At 35.9% G+C, this 26,184-nt stretch overlaps 1 protein-coding gene across 1 annotated transcript in view; it reads right to left on the minus strand.

The window, feature by feature from the left end:
* Positions 1 to 26,184, minus strand: part of Gp210 (nucleoporin 210) — a 280,949-nt gene that overhangs the window by 195,602 nt on the left and 59,163 nt on the right. The window contains exons 16-18 of the mRNA XM_075309079.1: positions 24,508 to 24,613; positions 6,312 to 6,430; positions 1,924 to 2,022 (exon numbers count right to left, since the gene is read on the minus strand). Of these exons, the coding sequence (XP_075165194.1) occupies positions 1,924 to 2,022; positions 6,312 to 6,430; positions 24,508 to 24,613 (324 nt within the window). The remainder of the gene's footprint in view (positions 1 to 1,923; positions 2,023 to 6,311; positions 6,431 to 24,507; positions 24,614 to 26,184) is intronic.

Here is a 26,184-nt window from a genome sequence, read left to right on the forward strand (position 1 = left end):
ATTAAAAAATTTTGCAATAATATGCCAAATAAATATTTTTTATGAATTTTTATAATTTTTAAAGCATTGTACCGCTTGTCTGAAACATTTGACATCAAATATTTTCAAAAATTGGCAATTTTTTAACAATGGATTTTGCATTTTTTTTTTCGAAAAAATTTTAATAATTTGTACCATTTTATTAATCCTTATTCTGTTTTAACCTACTTGAAACAGAAAAAGTTAAAATTTCCTTTCAAAAATATGAAAAAAATTGAATTAAAAGAGCTTCCTGATTAGTTAAAATAAAGAACATCTTTGGGAGAACATTTTTGGAAGTGCTTTTAAAGTTGTGCCTTTAGAAGCACTTCCAATTTTTTTTTTGCTGGGAAATGTTATTGATATTATGTTGACAGAGACCTCTGGGGCTTCAGTTTTGTTATGACAAAACTGCGTCTTCTAGATTGTCTTTAGCATATAGCAACACTAGGGTTGCCCAATACCGCCAATTAAAAGCCAACCCTCGTACTTCGCAGGAACCATCAGCAACATAAGTGATAAGTGACTAGAGGTATGCGCGTGACACGAAACTGTCCTAACACGCGTGAATCACGTGAGTCGTGGTCTAAATCCAAAGCGATTCTCGTGAAAGTACGTGAATGAGACTAAACGTGAATAAAATTTCTGCAAAATCGCGAAAAAATCAAGATTTAATTCTTACTCGTATGTTAACCGAAATTAACCCTCTTAATGCCCAATCCCGCCTTTAGGCGGGCTTCATAAAATCAGGAAGCTTTTAGTAAAACACACCTTAAGACAACAAAAATGGGTAAAATAAAAAGAAAACTTAGTAAAATCTGTTCAAGAGGCTTGGCAGCATGTACTGAATTTACCGCATAATTTTTTCTTGTTTTGTTTTCTTGCTTTTGTGTCGTTAACATTGAATATTTAATCCGCTGGCAAAAAAATTGGAGCGTTAGAGGGTTAATTTATTTTTATGTTAGCCTGATCAATACAGATGTAGTAACAAAACTAAATAAAACAATAAGATTAAGGGATTTAGTTCAACAAAAAATTAGCATATAAGTACCAAAATGTATCATATCCCACCGCTAGATCTACACTAAAGGCTATGGAAATTCCAATTTGCCATCGATGAAACATGTGTATAGTCAGGCTTGTGTAGATTGGTATCTGGCATTCTTTTCAATTCCCTTAATCTTTTTGTCCAATAAGCTCGAATAAATATTGTAATAATTTGAGATTAATTTAGCTGTCGAGCTATATTCTATTTTTGAATTTTGTTACCTTTGCTCATTCCAGGTTGGAAAATGTCGTTAGTCTTGTGAATTTGTCGTGAGTCGCGTGAATTGTCGTGAATCGTGCGTGAGTACTGTTTGCATTTTGTGTGTGAGTGGCTGCCACACGTAGCATGCGTAAATGGACATTTTGCTTCGTGAATCTTCGTGAGTGTGAGTGAAATTTTACTCATACGCACACCTCTAAAATGAGCTAAAGGAACAACGAATATTATTCGCGATAATCATTAATTCATTATAATCACAGACATTTTTATGGGGTACACAAGAAATATCGTTAGGACCTGAAAACTTCATTATAAACATTTTTGACTGTAACTCCAAATTGTGTAACCTTTCCCATTTTTCTATTGCTTACTTGTGACAATACGACCTTAACCATTATAAAGGTTTAGGGTAGAAAAAGAGAATCCAACACAAAGTTTAAAGTAAAATTATCGTAACATCCGGAAAGATGGCACGAAATACGAATATGTCATATTGGTCTCAGCAAAAGAATACCTTCCAAATATCATCGGTATCTGGTACCTCTGTTGTATACAACCGAATATAATGTTTCGGTGGTATTTAGAAAATATGTCGTTCGAGCTCTTTAGAGAACACTAAAGTAGTCTTGCTTACTTACCAAATTTGTGAATTTATCCACTTGCAAGTGATTGCGTACAACAAAGTGTCCTCGATAGAAGGACCCACTAAATATGTCATAGGATTTTTCGAATTGTATCTGAAAAGAGAGAGAGAGAGAGAGATGGAGAGAGTAATGTCAACGAACATATGAAGTGGTGAATGTTGATATTATTTGTTGGAGTTTTCATCTTCAAGAGTCTTGACAAAAAGAATGTGTATTACATCATATGGTCTGGCTTCCATCAATCTCAAACAAGGAGCAGGCTATCTCACATACTACTCGAAGAATTTAACTTATAATGGGAATAACATTTGGAATGCTATTCAGATGTTTTAAATTAATCCTTCGATTTTTTCATTTTGAGGATTTCCATAAAATGCTTGCTCAGGCAATGCAACTTGAAGAGTTTTAGTAATGGCCAATATCACAACAGATGCCAACATTTAGCCAGTGTTCCGTAATGGCAAATATTGACTTTGACCAACGAAACCATAGTCTTTGATTGGCAAGTTTGCCCCTACTACACACTACCATGGGATAATGTAATAAAAAACGATTAACAAGTGAGCAGCTAAAGGATGTTATGGTAAGGGGATTGGCTAAAGGAAAACTTGTTTCGCAATTGAATACAAATAAAAACGAAGGCAGAATTGAAATGAAAAAGAATGTCGAAATTGCAATAGTCGAAGTTTTTCCATACGAAAATTCACAAAAACTCTCAATGATAGGTTGAGGTAACACTTGTGGCAACCGCAATAGTTACATGTAGCGAGAAATTTGCAGAGATCTAGAAAATTTCTATTATAAAGTTGCCACTGCGAATACAAAAATGGAAAATTGACTTTTGTAGGACGAGATATTTTATTTTTGTATTAAAGTAGACAAACATTTTTAAATATTTCGCTGAATTGCATCATCAGGAAGTCACCAAAAACCTGGAACGATAATCTAATATTTGAGGAATGAATAATTAGCAAATTGACTGAGATAGATAGTTCTAACAAATCTGAAGAGTGGAAGAGTGGTTAGACATTTAATGTTTGTATGTTCACTAAAGGAAAAAAAAAAGTTGATGCGGTCACCCCCCAGTTTTGTAGCATATTCGAAGACAATTTCAGAACTCCAAAACTTTTTTCCCTGCACCCTAGGACCCCCCGAAATACAATTTATTGTGCTGAGTCGTCATTTGAAGTCCGATCGAAAAGAATGTATGGTTCCGAGTGTAGATTTTGCAAAATTCAAATTCATTAAATTTGGGGAAATATATCCAAATCGGAGCAATTATAAAGGGTGATTTGTTAAGAGCTTGATAACTTTTTTAAAAAAAAAAAAAACGCATAAAATTTGCAAAATCTCATCGGTTCTTTATTTGAAACGTTAGATTGGTCCATGACATTTACTTTTTGAAGATAATTTCATTTAAATGTTGACCGCGGCTGCGTCTTAGGTGGTCCATTCGGAAAGTCCAATTTTGGGCAACTTTTTCGAGCATTTCGGCCGGAATAGCCCGAATTTCTTCGGAAATGTTGTCTTCCAAAGCTGGAATAGTTGCTGGCTTATTTCTGTAGACTTTAGACTTGACGTAGCCCCACAAAAAATAGTCTAAAGGCGTCAAATCGCATGATCTTGGTGGCCAACTTACCGGTCCATTTCTTGAGATGAATTGTTCTCCGAAGTTTTCCCTCAAAATGGCCATAGAATCGCGAGCTGTGTGGCATGTAGCGCCATCTTGTTGAAACCACATGTCAACCAAGTTCAGTTCTTCCATTTTTGGCAACAAAAAGTTTGTTAGCATCGAACGATAGCGATCGCCATTCACCGTAACGTTGCGTCCAACAGCATCTTTGAAAAAATACGGTCCAATGATTCCACCAGCGTACAAACCACACCAAACAGTGCATTTTTCGGGATGCATGGGCAGTTCTTGAACGGCTTCTGGTTGCTCTTCACTCCAAATGCGGCAATTTTGCTTATTTACGTAGCCATTCAACCAGAAATGAGCCTCATCGCTGAACAAAATTTGTCGATAAAAAAGCGGATTTTCTGCCAACTTTTCTAGGGCCCATTCACTGAAAATTCGACGTTGTGGCAGATCGTAAGTCTATTCATGATGAAATGTCAAAGCATACTGAGCATCTTTCTCTTTGACACCATGTCTGAAATCCCACGTGATCTGTCAAATACTAATGCATGAAAATCCTAACCTCAAAAGAATCACCCTTTAGTTATAGTTATCCTATGGTAAAGAAAAAAGTACACAGAAAAAATGTTTTCGTGATTCAATCACGAATTTAATTGATCCAATTAACTTTTTAATTGAAATGTCTTCAATCACGAAAATGATAGCATCAATCATTGTTTTAATAGGACAAAAAAATACTTGATTAAAAAGTTAATTGATTCAATTAAAAAATCAATTGAATTTGAGTGCAAAACTCAATTATTCACTCACTTTTTAACTGACTTAGGGCTTTCAGTTAGATTAAAAAATTGACAAATTTTCACAGTTTTTTTGACTGACTAATTTGATTAAAAAGTTAATTGTATCAATTCATTTTTTATTACAAATTTAAAAATGTTCAATCATTGACTTAATGCTTCTTGTAAGATTAAAATGTTAATTGTATCAATTAATTGAAAAGGGTTTCAGCTTGAATCAACTTTATATTAGAATTATTTTAGTGATATTATTTCTGTGTATAAAGCCGACCAATAACATTTGACGGCGGTTGTTACAAAGTTTATACCACGTCGGCGGCTTAACAGCTGAACCAACACAATTTACTCTAGCCGGATTCCCACAGTTATCCTATACAAATATTACGAAATGGCTACTGGGCGATAATATCGGTTGAACAAGATTTTAAATAATTTATCCTAAAATGCTAACTTTATTCGATTTTGCTTGTAACTAAAATTTAACCAACATATCCTAAGCCCATAAGCGTAGGAAGGAATCTGGGTGATCCTTTGCCCCCTTCAGAAAAATTTTATTAAAAACAATAAATTATTTTCTGTTGTTTAATGAAATTTCATAATTTACAATTTTGGGGTTATTTGTTTGGCTTGAGGTCATGGACTAATGAAAAATGCTGGTGTTAATGTTTTTCATTACTTTTGATTGAAATATTGCTGTTCTCGGATATTTCGATAAATTGTAATAATTTAAATATTTTACAATATTAACTTTAACAACATTTTCAAACAAAAATATAACATTAATTGTATTTACATTTTACAAAGTAATAGACTTTCTCCTTATAATGCTCATGTCTAACTGCTTTATTATCTTAATATCATAATTTGGAAGAAAAAATGAAATTAAAAACTGCTAAAATTTGTGTAACGTTATATGAAGTTCAAGACAGACACAATTTAAGAAAATTTACCTATTTGAGAAACTTATGGACTCAATCTGATATAAAAAAATTCGTTGTCTTTTTTCTGATGCAATACGCTTATGCCTAAACCCTCCATGTTCCGGTTTACGAATTCGTAAAACGCAACAGGGATGTTTGCAGTATATTTTGAAGGTTACAAATCGGCAATTTCGACTTCGTTCGTGTGTCAAAAAAAACTACACACTACAATTTTTTACAATTTACACTACAATTTAAATTATTTTTATTGGAAAAATTTTATTTGCTTGTAGTTAAGTTTTATTATTTTTATCGAAATTTTCCACAGCTTAATGACATCTTACTTTTTTTTAAGTATGTCTCAAAAATTTTATGAACTAAACATGAGTATAAAGTTCAATGACCGTACACATAAGTTCAATATGAACTAAAACAAATGAAAATTTTCGTACGATTCCCAAAAATAGTAAGAATGAACTACTGTATGGTTAAAATGGTCATGATTTGGTGCCAATGATTTTCTTCTTTACTTTTAGTTAATTTTTTCTTCTATGAGATGATGTAATTTCGTGAACCGCAGTTAAAAAATACAACAGGGCATTAAAATTTCCTGGTTTTAACAACGCTGTATGGAAATCTCAAAATGTGGAGTAAAATTTAGTTCAATTTACGTGCGTGGTAGTTCGCCTCACCTAACATAACAAAATTTGTTCAAAATAAGTGTAGTGGCACTTCATTTTGCTACTACTGATAATGCGATGATGAATTGCAAACATCACGCATTGCAATTTTTAGGCCTGACATTGCAATTGAATTCATTCCAATGGCCATGCCTGTATTATTTTCCATTTGCACATGATGAAATGTTCTCGAAATAACCAAAATATCACGAATGGTTTGTTGTTTGCTCCTTTGCATGGTTACACATAAGAGAAGGCATACAACATTCAAACTTCCATATTGCATGGACGCAGCAGCATGTAAGCAAGCAATTCGCAGAAGAATGAAATGAAAGGTATTACTTACCACATCGGCATCACGAACTTCAACATCATATTTTATAAAATTGCCGCTTGCCTTATCGCCATTGGTAACGAGTACTTTTTCGCCCAATTTATAACGATTTCCAAGTACTCTGCCAACTCCTGCAATAAAACCGGAAAAAGAAGAAAAAACGCCGTTCAGGGCAAGGCCCAGAACATAGTAGAATAGTTTAGTTAGTAAGTGAAATGGTAAAAGAAATCATCAGAAAAAAAAGGATACAGCTACAACTACAACCACAAAACACATCAACAATATTTAAATTAGAAAAAAGCCGGAAAGTGATGTTAGCAATGGACGGGCGGTTTTGTAACCCTCTTTCCAGCCATTGCCTTAACGTATATTAGATTTGCGTACATAGAAAATAATATATTCTAAACAAATCGATTTCAATTAATTACGCCAAATGTATTGGCCGTTCGAAGCTTCCAATCTGTCTCAAGGATTTATCTCTTTAGAATGCAAGAAAATACAAAAAAACGCACAATGGCCGAGTACCCGTTGACCGTTGGTCAAATTTCAGAATTTCAGAACATCTGAGTCCAAAAATTGGGAACTTTTTTGCCCAAAGCGCCACCATATCGAGGGTAGATATATTAATAACACAGTGCAACACAAAAAAAATCCAAACAAAAAATCTCTTATCCCAGCCAAAAGTACTCGATGAGAGGGAAAAGTTTTGTCTTTTATGAGCCTCTAAAATTTTGTCACACAAATTCGATTTTGAGCACTTTTTGCAATTTTTGTATGGCCATAGCTCGAAAAATGATGTGAATTTATTTTTGGGGTATTCTAAAAAGTTGTAGCTCTTGACTCGGCCAACAATAATGTTGAATATAGTCGGAAAATTTTCATCTTCATACTCAAACCCGCAAAAATGTCAAAAAATTGCCACTTTCATCATCGATTTTTTTCCGTTTTTCGACTACAGTTCTTCAATTATTGAATATTTTACGAAACAGTCGAGGAAAGAAATGTAGCCTATGAACAACTTTGTAGTGCATGGCAAATTCATATGACCACTCCTTGATGCGGATTTTAGCATACAAATGTGATTAATTTTAATTTTTAGCAACAACAATAACAACAACGTTTTTACAAATACGCATTTGCTTTGTTGTTTCGTATACAAAAAAAAAAAAAAAAAAAAAAACAAAAATAAAAAATTAAATTGCAAAAGTAGTATCAAGGAATGGTTACATTCCTTGGAATAGGCTACATTTTTTCTCTCGACTGTTTGGTAAAATGTTGAATAGTTCAAGAGGTGTAGTCGAAAAACAGAAAAAATCGGCTATAAAAATTTTGAGCATGAAGATGAACATTTTCCGAACTAATGTATTCAGCATTTTTGTTGGCCGAGTCAAGAGCTACAACTTTTCCAAATACATCAAAAACGAATTCACAGCGTTTTTAGAGATATGGCCATACGAAAATTGCACAAAAGTGCTCAAAATCTAATTTGGCTACAAAATTTTAGAGGCTCATAAAAGACGAACGGCAACCAATCTAGCAAAATCCAGAAATTACTTTTTCCCTCTCATCTTGTACTTTCGGTTGGGATAAGTCGTTTTTTTTTGTTTGGAGTCAAAAAGTTGAATTTTGCGTCACAGTGTAATTGCATCGCCTTAGAGCTTAGGTTTATTCCTCAAATTCTTCAGATTCTATGAAGATGGCAGACAGCATTGTGGGCTTTATGACCAAACTTGTCGCATACGAATTTTGTTCCTTTTATTAATATTAGAATAAGGAGGAATTACGGATAGGAAATAATTTAGAAAAAGCTGAAAACTGTTCCAAAGTTTTATTACTTATTAGTGGGAGAAGCAATTGTTTCAATTGTGAATCCAATGGACTACATATCTGAAACCGGAGTGCCGGATAAACAATCAACCAGTAATGTAATCCCGGAACATGAACCACGAGAACACAATAGCGTACATCACAACCACAAAAGCACTGAAGCAAAGTACGATGCATCATTTAAAGCTCAGGATACATTATTCTCGAATAGTTGTGAGAAATGATTGTGTATAGATGCCTGGTGAGTTATTTCATTTGGGTTAGGTTTGAAGGCACTGAGAATAGTTCTGCAACAGTTTAATAACTTTTCTATTATCCATGTGGGATACATATCAACCACCATGTATAATCGGGTACATACATGGTGGATGATATGTATCCCAGAGACATTTCATTTTGTTGTTTACAAGCTAAGAAAATCTTCTGAATAAGAGTTTGTAAGTAAGTTGGAATTCAAGCGCGATGGTGGCTGGAAAACTGCAAGTGACTATGGTTAGAGCCCTCCAGCATTTAAATGTGAATAAATATTTTCTCATACCATTGTTCGTTACAAACAAGTGGACGAAACGAAACGATAACCACACCAGAAATGATCCGAAAAGTAAATGCCAGCTGAACATAGCGCGAGAACGTATTCAACACATATTGCAAAATGATCTTGGACTATATCCATTGACGTTCCAAGAAGTATAAGAGCTCACAGATGCACAAAATAAAGTTAGCCTGGAAATACCCAAGCTGTTGTTTCGGTTCCACGATAGTGACCAGTTACCGAATTTGGTTTTCTCGGATGAGAAGCCATATCTAATTGAACAACCAAAATGATCGGGTTTACTTGCCAAAGAGGTCAACTGAAAATTTAAACCTACGATTGGCCACCAGAACTACAGCACACCGCAATGGTTAGGCCGACCGATAGTTGCTCCCCGCTCGTATTCATTGACCGTGGGGTCAAAATAAATTTCAAATATTGTCCTAAAGACACTATAGAAGCCCTGAGCAAACAAACATTTGCATAATCTGATTCTCAAATTTGATGTTATTTCCGACATTGTTTGCTTTTGAACAATAAAATTAAAAAATTTAACGCGTTACTTGTTTCATTATATATCAGCCACCAACTCAATGATAGGGCACCTCTTTGTATAGTCACTTTTGATAAACCTGTTTTATACTAAATGATAGAATTTTTGGTATTATGTGATTGGGAAAATTATGTTCGTAGTTCTCATTATCATTTTTTTACATTCTTGTTTTATGTGGCCACAAATACCTTGTACATTTGTCGTGACCATTTAATTTTTCAACTTAGTTGCGGAGAAAAGAATTTTGTATACATTGAGTATACACGCGTCGAATAGATAAATGATGAGGAATATATGTACACACAAAGAAAAAAAAACGTTTGGAAAACGTGTACCGAAAACGTTTTTCTTTTGTTAGAGTTTTTTGAATTGCTTCGAAAATTTTAAACTTTTATCACCAAAAAAATTCGTTTGTTGCAAAATTTTTATTTTTTTCAATAAAAAAAGTTATTTTTGAAAGAACAACACAGTCCATTTCGTTTATATCAAACACTGTTCTTTTCTAACTTTAGGTCTTTAATAAGACACATTTTACAGTTCAAAAATTAATATACTACAATGTAATGTTGAAAATTTTTTCGGAATCTTCCGGACATATCTGGAATATATGTAAAAAAAAACTTTGGTCGAAGCAGGGATCGAACCCACGACCCTTGGCATGCAAGTCGGACGTAGCAACCACTGCTCCACGGTGCCAAACTAAATGTTTGTTTCTGTTAAATAAACTTTGTTTATTCGGTTCGTGGGCGCCGCAAGCTATGCTATATTAATATAACTTATATGGATAATTAGCTATTGATGACAATAACAGCTACGTAGCTCAGTGGTTAGTGTGTTGGCTTACAAAGTGCATGGTCCGCGGTTCGATTCTCCGTCCAGGCGAAAGGTAAACAAATTTCAAAAATTTATAAAATCGTATAATTTCTTCTACATTGTTGGTATTACAGGAAAAGGTGTTAAGAACTAAAAAACCTAGTGGACGTTACAAAGATTTGAGGGAAAATGCAATTACCAAGAAAACAATTTTTTTGGGTTTGTCTTTATGAAATTGTTTTTACATCCTGGAAAAGAATAAACATTTATCACAAAAAGTATATACTTTTCTTCCAAATACACTTCCTTACAGTGAAAAGCAAATGAGAAACGAACTTTGTTTGTCTAAAATTTCGTTTGGGAGGAATTATTTTTTTGCGTGTATGTGTTTGTGATAACGAAATTACCAAATTGTAATTAAATACTATTTTTTACAGTTATATCCCATCAAAAAATTGGAAGTTGTTCTAAAGCAACAACTTGGAAATCACTCCCAAAAAATTCCTCCCAAAGATAATCTTTATTTTAACTAGACTGAAAGTTCTTCTAATTCGACTTTGTATAACTCTTTTTTTTCATATTTTTAATGGATAATTTGGACTTTTTTGTTTTGTTTCAAATAGGTTAAAAACAGAGTAAGATTTATTAAATTGTTACAAAATAATTAAATTTTGTCGAAATAAATGCTCAATATATTCTAAAATTGCGAATTTTTGGAAAATATTTGGGGTCAAACGTTCGAATGCATTAAAAATCAGAAAAAATATAGAAATATTTATTTGGCAAAATATCACAACATATAATTCACATTCAAAACATTGAATTGGGAACACATCTTAAGAAATGATGCAAACTCAGTGCAACGGCTGTTGAAATGGTGAACATCCGTCCTATTTATGACATTTTAAATTTATTGCTTCTGGTCCAATTTTGCACCACTTTCGGATCCAAGAACATTTTCTCTATTTTTTTGGCGAGTTTTTTTTGCTGAGATGTACATGCGCGTTTGTACATGTGATCAGGACAGGACGTTAATTTGGAAGCATTATTATTATTGTTGAGAGCGAACCGTAAGAAATTGGTTGGTGGTGGTGAAAATGCTTCATAGTCGTCACAAAAAAGACGCAATCACATCCATCCACATCTTTTCTCTGCGTGTGTACTGTTCGTTCTATGAAAACACATTTCGCCTTAAGCATAGATTATGCACATCGCAATTTTGAACAGTGCACTTGAGTACGCCAAATCCTGAATGGAAAAGGTATTTTAACGCTTTGGTGGGTCTCTCGAATTTTTAACTCCACAACTCAGGACTATCTGTAGATGACTCTATTGAGCGAATGAATGCTTTTTAATATTTGCCATTAGTCTGTGTTTGGATTTCTGGTAAATTTTTTATGCATTATTCCCACATAACTAATGCCAAAGTAGATGCCGAGCAAATTTATGCAACGCAGGTGGGGCACCGAGTCATTCTCAAACCCCAAAAGTAAAACTCTTTACAGAGCAGATGAACAAGTGATGTTCATCAAATACAAATGTAGAGCGAGGGAATGTTTAACATAACATTTTTGGGTGGGCTTGTTCCCCTAAGTAGTGCATCACAACTATTATAATGGAGGAGAGGAGATGAAGCATGTAATATCCAAAAGTGGAACACAACATCGACAACGGCTACAATACCCAAACAAAGATGAGAAAAGTCTTAACTGCAAAAGTTAGTAATTGGGCTTTTTTACAGATTAATAAGTACTTGTTAGCATCTGCTAATTTTGGATATGAGGAAAACTGGGTTCTTCGAACTTTCGCCATGGCTGATGCAATATGAGTCATATAGCATTGCCCGGAACCTAATGCAAAAAAACTGTGTACATCGCACTCTAATGAAATTCCAAAAGGTTAACAGAAAAACTTCCTTAAACGGTTGCCCCAACAAATTTACATTTCGGTTTTCAGGTTAATTCCACAGTTTTCATCCAAAATAACAAGAAGAATTCATACTTAACCCTCTTATGCCCCATATATTATGCTAACTGACGGGTTTTCACACTAAAACAAGAAAATAAATCAAGAAAAATCCTTACCGTATGGAATTTTCTTCCATCCAGTACATGATGTAAAGTTTCTTTTATACTTTTAACTAAGTTTTGTTTTATTTTTTTTTTGTCTTTAGACGTATTTTACTAAAAGTTTCCCGTTTTTATGAAGGGCTTGGTCATAAGAGGGTTAACCTTTAATATGAGTTATATAACACTTTTTAAATGTCAGATATGTAGTTAAACAGAACTAGGATTAATAGTTCGCAGTAAATTAAATAACCAATAAGAAAGGGTAAAATTTACCGCCACAAAAGTAGTTAAAAGTTAAGAAAGACAAATTGGAAATAGTCATATTAAAAGTTTGGAGACTCAAAAGTGATATTTATGAATCTTGGCAGAACAGAAACATGGCAATACCTTATTACATCTAATTACTATGGTATTACATTCGAATAGTTCTCAAAAATGAAACAGATCCAATGAGAGAGATAGGATAGTAGTTTTGTTATAATTCTACACGGACGAAAAATACTGTTTTTCATGCGTACACTGATGTGGCAGCTGCTGGACGGTGAATAAAATTCATCGGGTCAATCCGGTGCAAAGAACCCGCCGCCGGGGGGGTCTGGGGCTCCCGAGATAGAGCTATACAATGTGTATATACCGCCGGTTGGTAGCTGTGCTCCAGGTTATAGCCCAAACATTGAGTGGCTGTTGTGCGGTCATCACCGATTGGTTCTGGGAAACTTTGGGAAACCGATTGGTTCTGGGAAACTTTTGGAAACTATGAACTTTGGCATTCTCTCCTGGGTAATGACCAGAGCTTTGGCAGAGCAGATAGTTGACTCCACATTTTGCACGGTGAACGTAGAGGCCCCACGAGAATTATGGGTGATTGTATCAGTTCGCCAGATTTATCTCTAGCATCGCCTGGTCTGATAAATGACGTTTCCTGGCAACCCGTCATTTCATTGGGATCAGACCACCTCCCCATAATTCTCAGTGAGCTCCCGTCCCCCTCTCATGTTCATGTTGCCCAGAGGGTGTACCGGGACATCATCAACGCAGCAGCCGCTCGCTTTATACCTGCTGGTCGAATTGCCCAAGTGAGGCCCAACTTCCCAGCTAAAGCGGCGCGACTCGCAGACAAGCGTGATGAACGCCGTCGTGCTAACCCTGCTGACCCTAGAACCATAGAACTGAATCTAAAGATTAGTAAGATAGTCGACGAGCACAAGCGGAACACATGGTTGGAGCACCTGACGCAATGTAACCTAGGCACAGGAACAGGTAAATTGTGGTCAACAGTGAGAGCCCTCTCGAACCCCGCTACGAGGGATGATGGGATTTCAGTCACCTTTGGCGACGTGACCGTGACTAATCCGAAGAGATGCGCTAAATACTTCAACCGACAGTTTGTCGTCAAGTGATAAAGCGAAAAGGAGAGCTACTCGTCGCATACGTGGTCTCCGAGCCGATGACACATCACACTTTACCACAGCCGAAGTTACAAATGTCATCAACAGCGCGAAACCATCCAAGGCGCAAGGTTGGCCTGTCACAAACTGTGACTTTTGCGACATACATTTGCGACGGTATAATACGTATGTCGCAAAAGTCGTAAACCTACTGTAGAAGACCTAATTTTGAACAGAATTTCTTCTATTGAAGTTTTTTTAATCTAGTTCGGCTCCCCGATAAAAGGAATGCAGTCGCTGTCAGTTTCTGCAGAAATGTATGAAAGTTTTCCTACGGTAAAGCCCATTTTCTTAGGTGGTATCGAAATTGCCGTTGGTGAGTGGGCAAAATACCTTGGGGCGTTATATTGGACAGGAGGCTGAACTTTAAGCTAAGAAATGACGAAAAAAGCCACGGTTGCCCTGTACTCGTGCAAAGGGCAATAGGGAAAATGTGGGGACTTAATTCGAAAATTGTGAACACTCCTAAGAATTGAAACTTCTTCGCACATGCCATCGTCTTGGATATAATCGAATTCGCTGTCAAACTGACGCGACTAATGTATTTTGAGTTTGCGAATTTTGTGACGTTTACGATGTTTACAAATTTGCGACAGTCGCAAACCTAAAAATTTTGATACAGGCCATCTCTGACAAGCATATGATGTTCATAAACTAGTATAATATGTTTGCAACATATATGCATCTCATATTTCTTAAATGTAATGATATATTAATAAACTATTCTCGTACTAACAAATGCCAGTTTAAAAATCCAAATTATAACGGATACTTCAAATAAAAAATGTTTTCTTAATTCCAAAAAAAAAAAAACAAATTCCCTAAATCCTCAAAATAAGTCTTAGCCTATATTTCAAGCGTTTTTATCTTAAATCGAAAGTTTCTTTAGTTAATTTACTTTAAGGAAAATCAGCCTTAGTTCAAAGACATGGGACTTTGACTGAGGGACGCAAATTTACAAAATTTGTGTCCTAAATTTAATGAAAAAAATTTTGAAGCAAAGATTATAAACGTTATTTTAATTAAAATTTCATTATTTTAAAGAAATTTGTTCTTAATATTTTGTAAATGTCGCATCCTAAAATTTATGTTGCATAATCTTTAATATCACGTAAATATTTTTTTTCAGTGTAAACATTATTGAATTTACACATTCAGTTGTGTATTCTTCTTGTGTCATCAAAGCAAAAATAATAAAATAGCCTAGAGCATTAAAAATTGATGACCAGATTTATTTACAGAAGAAATAAAGGGATCAGAGAATGAAGCCGCCGAGTCGCGCCGCCGATTTCAGTCGCCGCCGACCATTTTTTGCCAGTCGACGCCGCCGCCGAATATGTCGACTCATCTCGACTCAAATTTAGCCGCCAAGTAATCAAAAATATCGATTTAAATCAGAAAATTTTTTATTAAATTGTCGTATTTTTTCCAAAATTTTGAACACAACCAATCATATTTAATCTGCTATAATAATTTAGCAAAAATTTAGCTCAGAAAATTTGAACGAAAAGTAAATTTGTTTGTAAGATAGGTTGTACAACTAATCTCATTACCATTCGATTAACTTCAAATTGATTTTATAATGGATAATTGTCCGCCGCCGAGTGAACAAATTTATATCGGCTCAGCCGTCAAGCCGCCGCCGCCGGAGGCAAAAATTTAGTGTCCGCCGCCGCCGACAAAAATGGGTCGGCTTCATTCTCTGAAAGGGATTAACTATTTGGGGCTTTTAAAAGATATGATTAGGGTGAAACATAAAATATTTGCACAGCACAAACGCGCTACAAGTAGGAAAAAATCAATATTACTTTCTGTGCAAAATTCTAAGAAAACCTGAACAATTTTAACCAAATTTAGCACACTCAACCAGAAGGCATCGACCTGACATTTTAAACCAAATCATTAAACTCAATTCATCTATATTTCGTCTAATATTTTGAGAGATGTTGAATGACGATTTTGCACTTGCGAACAGTTGCTCCAAAGGCAACAAAGGAAACTTTTTTGTATCGCATCGTTTCTATCGGTGAAAAGCAGATCCTCTAGGAGAATTCCAGGCGAAAGACCATATGGTTGACGGCAAAGCCAAATATCCATAGAGGAAGTAGTTTTAATTTGCGCTCCCAATATAATAATATTTGTTTTTTTTTTTAGATTGGAATTTATTAGACGTGGAGCAAATTTCATCTAGTCCGCTGAAATTTATTTGAACTGTATGCTCAGATTTTGATATCTGCTCGAATAGACTAGGGCGGAGTGCAGCAATTCTTTAAATTTGTCATCGAAATACAAGATTAAAATCCCACTTTTCCACTCAACCCTTCTTAAATCGACAGATGTTATCATATGGAATTGGACTACAGTTGGTGGCATAGCAAATTTGTTGCAAATGTCATCACCATCATCATTTTTTCCATTCTTGTAAATGTCGAATAAATTCATCGTTTATTTGTTGTGGTCACTCATAGGTAATTTACAATTTTATGGTGCATTTCCGGAAATGTGTCCATCCATTCGTATGAATGAACGGTATGTAAATGTCATTCGTAATGAGAATTGAGTCATTATTATCCTGAGTGCAATTGTACGTTTGTGTTGACTTTTTTCTGTGTCCTATTGTTGTTAACAAAGTAAATTATGATGACTTCTCTTCCCCCGTCATCGCTCCGACAATAGTGTACCATAGTGACGGCCCAACTCAAATAGACAAGCTGATATAATTTGGTGTAAATTTCATCCTCTGCCCACCACAAGCCATCCAAAGGACTTTCCGAAAAACTAATCCCCCCTAAAAGATTTCCATTGTATTTCATGCATTTATCACAGAAACCTCTGTTTTATGAGCAAACAAAATTTGTCATCATCCAAATAGAGGCAAACAATAGCATCAGCATCATTGGTCCACAAAATACCATTGGGCCCGAAAATGCGAAAATAAAGCACGCACGAGATTCAGCGCATAATTGTTGTGGGAGTTGACGATTCACAAGATGGATACAATAGCAATAAATGTTTTATAACATACATCGACATGCCAAAAGGTATATACAAATCCATGTATGTAGGTAAACACATAGAGATGAATTTACTACATAAGGGTGATTCGATGAAATAAAATTATGCGACATTAATAGCTTGGTATAATTCAAGGTTTCCATCAGTGAAATCATAGTAAATGTTTGCCCTCTCTAGAGCTAATCTTTTCTCCAAAGAGGAGTTTTGATGCGATTATTGTTAAGTTGAGATAAAGATTACGGAGACAGTGAGGTAAATAATGACAAATCTACGCAATGACAAATTTACCTCTCATATATCTCGACCCAGTGTTGCAATCTTCCAACTGACAGCTCTATCGTAAAGCTTAACATTTTTTAAGGAAGAAAAAGTAAACCACGAAGGTGGGAATGTGACGACATGCAGATGGCGTTGGAAACCTCCTAATTCTTGAAGGAAATATAATTTAAATATTCTGAAGAATAATTTACCGGTGTTTGAAATTAACTTTTTGTTTATGTTTGTTATTTTTTCCCCTAAACAGAAATAAATGTGAATTAATTTTCTTTTTATTTTGTAGCTGGGATCTCAAGCTTCGATTTATTTCACATTGATTAGTGTACAAGTTTTTTGCTGACTGTACGTACTCAGAACGTTTTGACATAGATCGCTTTTTGTGTTGTTTACACCAACTTAACAGATTCATTTCGCTCAAATAGAGGATTAACTCACAGAACAGTGCATCGATGAACTTAATTCAATTTTTCGCGATGAAGATCCGTCAAAGATCAGTGTTAGTCGATGGTATGGTGAATTCAACCGAGACCGTAGTTCACTTCGATAGAATTTCGTGAAGGTCGTTCAAAATTATTTGTTGTCCCGGAAATCATTGGTGCTGTGCGCCAACTAATATTGCAATATCGTCTTGTGACCAATCGTGAGTTTGAGACGTATTAATGGGACCAGCATACATTCAATATTGCATCAACATTTGAAATTTGTGAATCGCTAAAAAAGTCTCGTGTCGATTGGTCGAAATAAATGCTCAAAAAATCCGATTGTTGTGCTTCGAAACATGTCGTCACTCATAGTGGTGTCAAGTTATACGCCTTGGGGGTGTTCGCCATCCAACGTATCCGATTTTGTTTACATCATATGATCCACAGAATATCCAACTTATTTTACCTTATAGGTTGCCCAGACTTCTATAGCCAATGTTTATAAACATTTTTTTCTGTCTATTTGACAAGTAAAGACTGTATGTTCAATGAGGCAAGTGACTTTAAAAGAAAATTAATGGCCTGTTCCTGTATATCGAACGAAGGTTAGGTTAGGTTAGGTTATGTGGCAGCCCGATGTATCATGCTCACTTAGACTATTCAGTCCATTGTGATACCACAGTGGTGAACTTCTCTCTTATCACTGAGTACTGCCCGATTCCATGTTAAGCTCAATGACAAGGGACCTCCTTTTTATGGCCGAGTCCGAACGGCGTTCCGCATTCCAGTGAAACCACTTAGAGAAGCTTTGAAACCTCAGAAATGTCACCAGCATTACTGAGGTGGGATAATCCACCGCTGAAAAACTTTTTGGTGTTCGGTCGTAGTAGGAATCGAACCCACGACCTTGTGTATGCAAGGCGGGCAAAAAGCTTTCTTCCGTATTCCAAACGCTTTCTTTCGTATCCCAAACGAAAGAAAATTGATTTTTGTTCTTTTATTTCGAAAGGCAAGTCACTTCATATTTTGTTATCGAGTAATAAACGAACATATACAATAAGTGTCAAGAAAAAAGTAAAAGCATTGTTAACATTTCAATGAATTCTCAGCCCAAAATTTTAAAAATACTCATTTTTAATAATCAATGTATTCACATACAAACGAATCGAACTTTCAAAAATAGAAAAACCCAAATTCATTCGAATTCGAGTGACTGCCTTTCTTTCGAACTGGGCAGGAACAGGGCATAAAAAAAATTTCGTTCCTTCTTAATTACATTTCGATTTACCCCATGGTACGCACCTTCCTAAAACGTACCATCATCACAAGAGCCTCATATATTACATTACAGCAATAAGGAAACCAATGAAAACTAAAGTGCTAAAAAGTCCGTGCAAAAAACTTTTATTGGCATTTAATCCCATAAATTATTGTGGGATTTATCATAGATATTGGATTGCCAAATTATCAGGACAACATGAGGTTACAATCAAAATATGGCACATTTATCATCACTAGTAAGTGACAAACATACAGGGAAAGGCATGAACATCGCCATCTATCAACTTTAGTGAGTTATCATTTTAACTTTTAAAGGGAAAATTCCAATTTGATTTGAAAGAGGAAAGTGCTAAGTCATCGAAAAGTCGAAAGTAGTTTTTTTTTTCGAAATTTTGAAAAAGTTCTAAAATTGAATTTTCAAAAAAAAAAATTAAAAAATGGCATTTTCGGTTAACCGCGAAACCCGGTTCTAGGCCATCGGCTAACCGTTTTCAGCATTTCAATGGCGATAGAACGTATAGCGTAAAAAAATTGATAGCTGACTTTGAAGAGATGATGACCATTCATTTTCGCACGTCGGATGATGACTGGTAGTGCAGACCTGTTTATTCGTATGCTTTCTCCAACATCGTAGGAACACCTCAAGTCTCAATTAGCAGTCGAATTTGACCAACAACTTGGTACCAGAGACATATACAAAAAATTGGAGGCCACAAAATGGAATAAGAAAAGTGAAAGTATTCACCATTATGTCCTCTTGATGCAGGGTATTGCCAACAGAGCCCCAATTTCTGATGCAGAATTGGTTGAGTACAATGTGGAAGGGTTGCAAGACAAATCTTCAGCTGTTTCCATCACTTCGATAGACGCCTTTAAGAAAATGATACCACGATACGAGAAAATATATGCTGAATTGGGAGCCAAACAGCGATTGGTGTCAACGGAGAATAAAGCTATACGCTGCTACAATTGCTCAAAGTTGGGACATTTTGCTGGCGAGTGCAAGGAGGAGAGACGACCAAGAGGATCTTGCTTTAAGTGTGGTTAAATGGGTCACATGCATGTGAATTGCCCACTTAAGACGGTGGCCACAGTACAGGAGGCACATGATATTGAATTTGATGTACAGGTAAGAGCTGCATTTTATGATAATGGGAACATGCCCGAGTATTGTGTTGTTTTTTTCTATGTTGGATACTGGTAGTCCCAGCAGCTTTGCTAGGCGTTGAATAATTCGGTCGGTGATACCTGGCGTACAATTGAAGTCGATGTATAGATTTAGGGGCGTTGGAGACAATTATTTTACCGCATGTGGAAGAGTAAAGACGAAGATTGATTTCAGGGGACGTATACTGGACGTTTACGTGTATGTAGTACCACATGATTATATACCTAAGGGAATGATACTTGGACGAGATTTTTTGATGAATTTTCTATTACTTAATGTATGAAGGATGAATATTTGAATTCTAGCGGTGTGGTTGCTTCGAGCTCGATTGAAATTGAATTAATTAAAAGTGGTGTTGTTTCTGATGATATTGCAGATGCTGAATTTTTGAGAGTATGTGGGATAGAATGGCCTATTGAGGGAGACCTGGATATCAACCCTTGTTTGCCTTTAGGAGTTAGGGATGAGTTGTTGGCCTTAATTAGGGGAAAATATTTTTCGAATTTACGTACTGGGTCAGTGTCTTCGGACTACGAAGCAAGGGTGTTAGTGAATTCTTCCGAGACACCACATTGTTCGCCAAGGCGACTTTCGTTTGCCGAAAGGAGGCAAGTGGATCGGATTATAGATGAATTGTTGGATTGGGGCATAATTAGGCCCAGTGATTCCCCTTATGCTTCACCACTGTTTGGACTGCAGCTTCAGGACTGTTTGGAGCGTTTACGGGAAGATTTTTACCATCATGAATTTGAAGTCCGGTACACATCATTTGTTATACCGAGTGGGCAATATGAATTTCTTCGTCTTCCTTTTGGGCTCAAGAATGGCCCAGCCATTTTACAGATATACGTAAGTAGAATATTTCGGGATTTTCTGGACAAGGGCGAAATTGTAGTATACATGGATGATATTGTGGTGGCAACGACGACAATGGAGGAACACATAGAGCTATTGGGTAGAGTTATGACACGATTGGCGGAGTACGGATTAGAGTTAAAAATGAAAAAGTTTAGATTTGGGTACTCTGAGAGTGAGAATCTGGGATACAAGATTTCTGCTGGTGGAGTGAGACCTTCGGACGGTCACATTAGAGCCATATGTGAATATCCAGAACCCCGTAACGTTAGAGAAGTGCAATCTTTTTTGGGATTATGTTCCTCTTTTAGGAAATTCGTGAGAAGTTTTTCGCAGATAGCACGACCAATGTAAGAACTGACTCGCAGGGCAATTGGATTTTCATTTTGTGAGGAATGTAAGAAGACATTTAGGACTTTGAAGTCGAGACTCACTACCGCACCAATTTTGGCTATATGTAGCCATGTGAGGGAAACTGAGTTGCACTGCGATGCTAGTGCCATAGGTCTTGGGTCGGTGTTGCTGCAGAAACAAGATGATGGGGAATATCACCCCATCGCATATTTTTCAAAGAGGACTACGAATGCAGAAAGCAGATATCATAGTTTTAAATTGGAGACGTTGGCCATAATATATTCCCTGATAATATATGCCAAATATACTTGGAGGGCTTAAAGTTTAGGATTGTAACGGACTGTAACGCCCTGGCCCTCACATTGAGTAAGAGAACGATGATCTCTCGGATATCGAGATGGGCCCTTGAATTGGAAAGTTTTGATTATGCGATTTCTCACAGACCCAGTTCGAAAATGTCGGATGTCGATGCATTATCTAGAAGTAATTTAGATTGTGAGACGGTTGGCACAATTCAGAGCGAGGATATCGACTTCCAAATATATGCCATACAGGCAAGAGATCCTAGAATATGCGAACTGCAGTCAATGTTGGATAACGTGGAATTAGCCGACTTCGAGATGGTGAACGGGGTCATTTATTAGAAGTATGGCGATAATCTGCGTTTATATGTACCAACGGAAAAGGAGGACGAGCTGATCCGCTGCGTTCATGAGAAGATTGGTCATTTGGGGGTGGATAAATGCTACCACAAAATGAGGGATAACTACTGGTTCCCACACATGAAGGCAAGGATAGAGAATTTTAAGAGGAACTGCATCAAATGCATAATGTACTCGGCACCTCAGAAACCGAATGCAAGGACATTTCATAGCATTCCGAAGGAACCTAGACCGTTTCATACTCTCCATTTGGATCATTTGGGACCCTTACCCAGTTTGCAGTTAAAGAGGAAACACATTTTGGTGGTTATAGATACGTTTACCAAATTTGTCCGATTATATCCAGTTTTGACGACGAGAAGTGAAGGCGGCGTTGTCCAAATATTTTAACTATTACAGTAGACCAGTTAGGGTTATAACTGGTCGAGGAAGTTGTTTCACGTCTAAAGAGTTTGCGGACTTTTTGACAGAGAGGAATGTCGATCATGTGAAGGTTGCCGTACATTCGCCATAGGCTAATGGCCAAGTCGAGAGGGTCAACAGGACGTTGGTTGGGATGTTAGACAAGTGCAGCGAGCCAATTGGTCATTCCGATTGGGTAAAGCAGATAGGGAAGATCGAATTTGGGTTGAATAACACGGTGAATAGGACTACCGGTACTACTCCAACCAAGACTTTGTTTGGTTCTGTTTTGAATCAAAGGGGGGATGTCATAGATAAGCTGACCGAATATCTAGAGGATAACTTTTCCAACAGGGGGAGGCCTTGAATTTGATTAGGGAGCAGGCGGATAAGGACATAAAGAAGAGTCAAATGTATAATGAGGAAAGGTCATTAGAGAGATCGGTGAATGTGGTTTCATTCAAGGTAGGAGATTTTGTAGTGATAAGGAATGTCGACACCACTAAGGGTATCAATAAGAAATTGCTCCCCAAGTATAAATGACCCCATATTGTACATAAGGTATTACGTTAAAGACATAGAGAACGTCCAAGTGACGCAGATCACGTATGATGGGGTGTTAGAGGCGTGCAACATGCGGTTGTGGAAATCGAGAGACTCCCAGGGTACATAAAACGCAGCTCCTACCTAAAATAAGCTTTGTATTTTATGAATGTATACATAGATTGATTGATGTGCGGATATTCTAATTTTAGTAATTTTATATGATCGGGTCGATCATGATATCAGGTTGGCCGAGCTGTAGTAGAATTGTTTTGGCTTACTACTATTTAGAACAACTATAATCTAGTATACTGTATTAATGTAATGCAACACTGTAAATAGAGTAGATGCCAAAATAAGAGAGACGCCATTTGATTGATAATCTCAGAAGAGATCACACTATTAAAGAATTCTATAATGTGAGATTATTTTTCTTTTTTATAGAATTAAATTTATATACAAACAATAATTATATGAAATTTCCTTTGGAGATTTTTCATGGGGAAATATATTTTAGTTGGGGATAAAATTTCGAAATTTTGGGGACCTCTCTCGAAAAAATGTGGCAACCGTGATGACAAATGCAGTATTGACCAAGCGTTGCAAGTTTTTGTCTAGCTTAACAGCAGAAGTGCATACTCGAAGATACACGAAGAGAAGCAATTCATCACCCCAAACATGTTTCAAGAGCAAAATGTTATTTTTGGACGAATATTGAAAATGTTCTTTTAACAGAAGAATTTAAAAAGGGTAGCGATAGTAACCCTATCTTGACCGCCCGCGTCTTTTTTCTCCCAATACATCCATCATCAAATAAATCTTACCCATAAAATTTGCGGGGCAACACTGATTCCGCCCTATGACAAGCCAATTTTTACAAGTCATTGCTTCTGAGCTAATTTTGCACCACTTCCAAATCCAAAACGAACATTTCATTACGATCTTGGCTACGCTGGGAGCATGTAAAACAAATTTACGTACTCGTACCCATTTTACACGTGTACACATTTTATGCACAAGAAGTAAATTACACACAAAAAATATTACCAAAATATTTCCAATTAAAAAATTGATTGAAGCTGAAAATTTTTTAAATAAAAAATTAGTTGATGCAATTGAATTTTTAATCAATCTCGGAAGACTAGGCCAATTAAAAAAATAATTGTAATTTGTTTAAATTTTTAATAAAAAATTTAATTGAAACAATCAATTGTTTAATGAAACTAAAAACACTCACGGTCATTTCCATGTAGATCCGTTAGACTTTAAAGGAATTAAATTACAAATATCTTCTATCCGGTTAACATTAACTGACAAAATTTCAGCAGCTAAGTTCCTAACTGTCATATGCAATATGTAGGTAAGATGACAGATATACTCATAGCACGGGTTAAAAGTTCGTCAGCTAACGTTGTACTAACACAGTTTCATGAAAATGGGGATAAGCCAGTTAAGAAAGTGATTGAAAATAGTTACGTTTTTAATTAAAAAAAAAACTATTTGAGTGTTGCAATCATTTTCGTGACTAAAGACATTTCAATTCAAAAATTAATTGGATCAATTTCGTGATTAAATCAGATTTTTTTTTTTGAAAATATTCAAGTTTGATTGATAAATTATAGAGCTTCAAAACTTCAATTCTCGATAAAAATTTAATTTATACGTATGTGGTTTTTAGGTCATATCAGTCTAGTCCTCCTAAAATTTCTTCAAAGACTTAAATTTTACTTTCCATGTTATTTGGTTTCTCCCCAATTGAATGACGCTATCGGACCATATAAATTCAAACTCTACAAAATCATCAATTTCTATTATCCACAAATATTGATTGTAACCCACTAAATGATGGGTACTTAAATAATAAAAAGCCAAAATCACCATTCTAAATATTAGTCTTGCTGTTAAGGGAGGGACAATTGTCATTCCCTTACAAAAGCAACTTGGAAATGGAAGTACTAGTCAAGAAAATGATTAAAGTAAACACTCACCTGTTCGACTGTCGATAGAGATAATTTGTTCATCCGAACTCATCCAAATCGATGACAGTGGTAATGGCGAATCAAAGCATATAATGTCACCGACAGAGAAAATTGTCTAAAGTAAACATTTCATCAAGGAAACCCCAGACGTGCGCCCACACACACACACACAGCACCAGCCATCACCACAAGAATCAATAAAATAGCGGCAAGTGGTGTGGAGTCATTGAAAAACCATTCAAGGAGCATTTTGCATGGACCCCATAAGAATACAAGTGTTGAATTATTATCGCCCAGCGCCACCCGCCACCAATATAACCAACAGCCGTATATTTGGGGTATTACCATCATAGACGTTGTTGTCGTCATCGTCATCATTGTCGTTGTTGGCATTGTTGGGAATATAAAATCAACATGTTGATTATTCGTCAATGGCATTGCGAACGGAGAAGAACATTGAAAAATCATCATAGAACACAGGAACAGCAGCATCAAGAACATCATCAGCATTCGTCACCATCCATCGATACAGTATGAATCAGGATGTATAGTAGTTGTCGTTGTTGTAGTTATAGTTATTGTTGTTACATCACAGGATGCATTTAGTTTGCCACAGTAGTGCAGTTGACATCGAACATATTGGATTGGAAGCATCCAGTTATGGTATTGTGCGATATGTGGCAGTGAGTGAGAACATAGTCAGCACGGTGATGATGATGAAAATGACAATGTTGACACCAGTACAGGCAGCATACATTGTCAACCAGACATCGTGGGAAAAATACGTGTGTGAGAGCATAGAAAAAAAGGAAAATTGAAAAAAAATCAGGTTAGTGTACAATACGATGAAAAGCGAAGCGTCGAACAGACATACAACGACTGATAAAAATGATAATGCGATAATAGTATGCACACACACTCACTCTACCTCTCTCCTCTAAACTGCATATTTTTAATTGTTTGGTTGCAGTAATAGGCGGTGTTTTCAAATATTATACTTTCAAACCTGATAAAACATTTAACATATGAATACATTTTATTGAAATTCGGTTCTGGAAAGAATAAAAATTTGCATTTTACAGTTTTAAAATACGAGGGCAGTTCGGAAACTTCTTAGCCTTGCACAAAAAGCGCGTTATAAGCAGCAAAAATTTAAGTGTTTTGGAAACTTCCATCTCTGTTATGAACACATGTTAAATTTTGTTTCGATCTGGCAACTCCTTCATATAGAAACAGGTGTTCAAAAAAGACGCATCCGCAATTTTTTTACAATGGAAAAATTAGTAATGCGTGCTGTCATTAAATATCTACATAAAAAGGTTTATCGGGACAAGAAATTCATAATGATATGGTGAATGTGTTAGGTGAAAGTGGTCCTTCATATGCAACAGTAAAAAATTGGGTTGCTGAATTTAAACGTGATCGTACAAGCATTGAAGATGAACCACGTAGTGGACGTCCAAAAACAGCAACAACAACAGAAATTGTAGCCAACATGCATGATATGGTCGACGAATAAAAGTGCGTGAAATTGCTAATTTCATGGGCATCTCAAATGATGGAGTCCATTTAATTTTGCATGAAGAACTACAGAAGGAGAAGAACTACAGAAGGAGAAGAACTACAGGAGAATAAGGTGGGTTGTCAAGCAACTCGTACTTTAATTCGTTGATTTTAGCCATTGTT

This window comes from Haematobia irritans, chromosome 5, assembly GCF_050003625.1.
Source record: "Haematobia irritans isolate KBUSLIRL chromosome 5, ASM5000362v1, whole genome shotgun sequence".
NCBI classification, from domain to species: Eukaryota; Metazoa; Arthropoda; class Insecta; order Diptera; family Muscidae; genus Haematobia; species Haematobia irritans.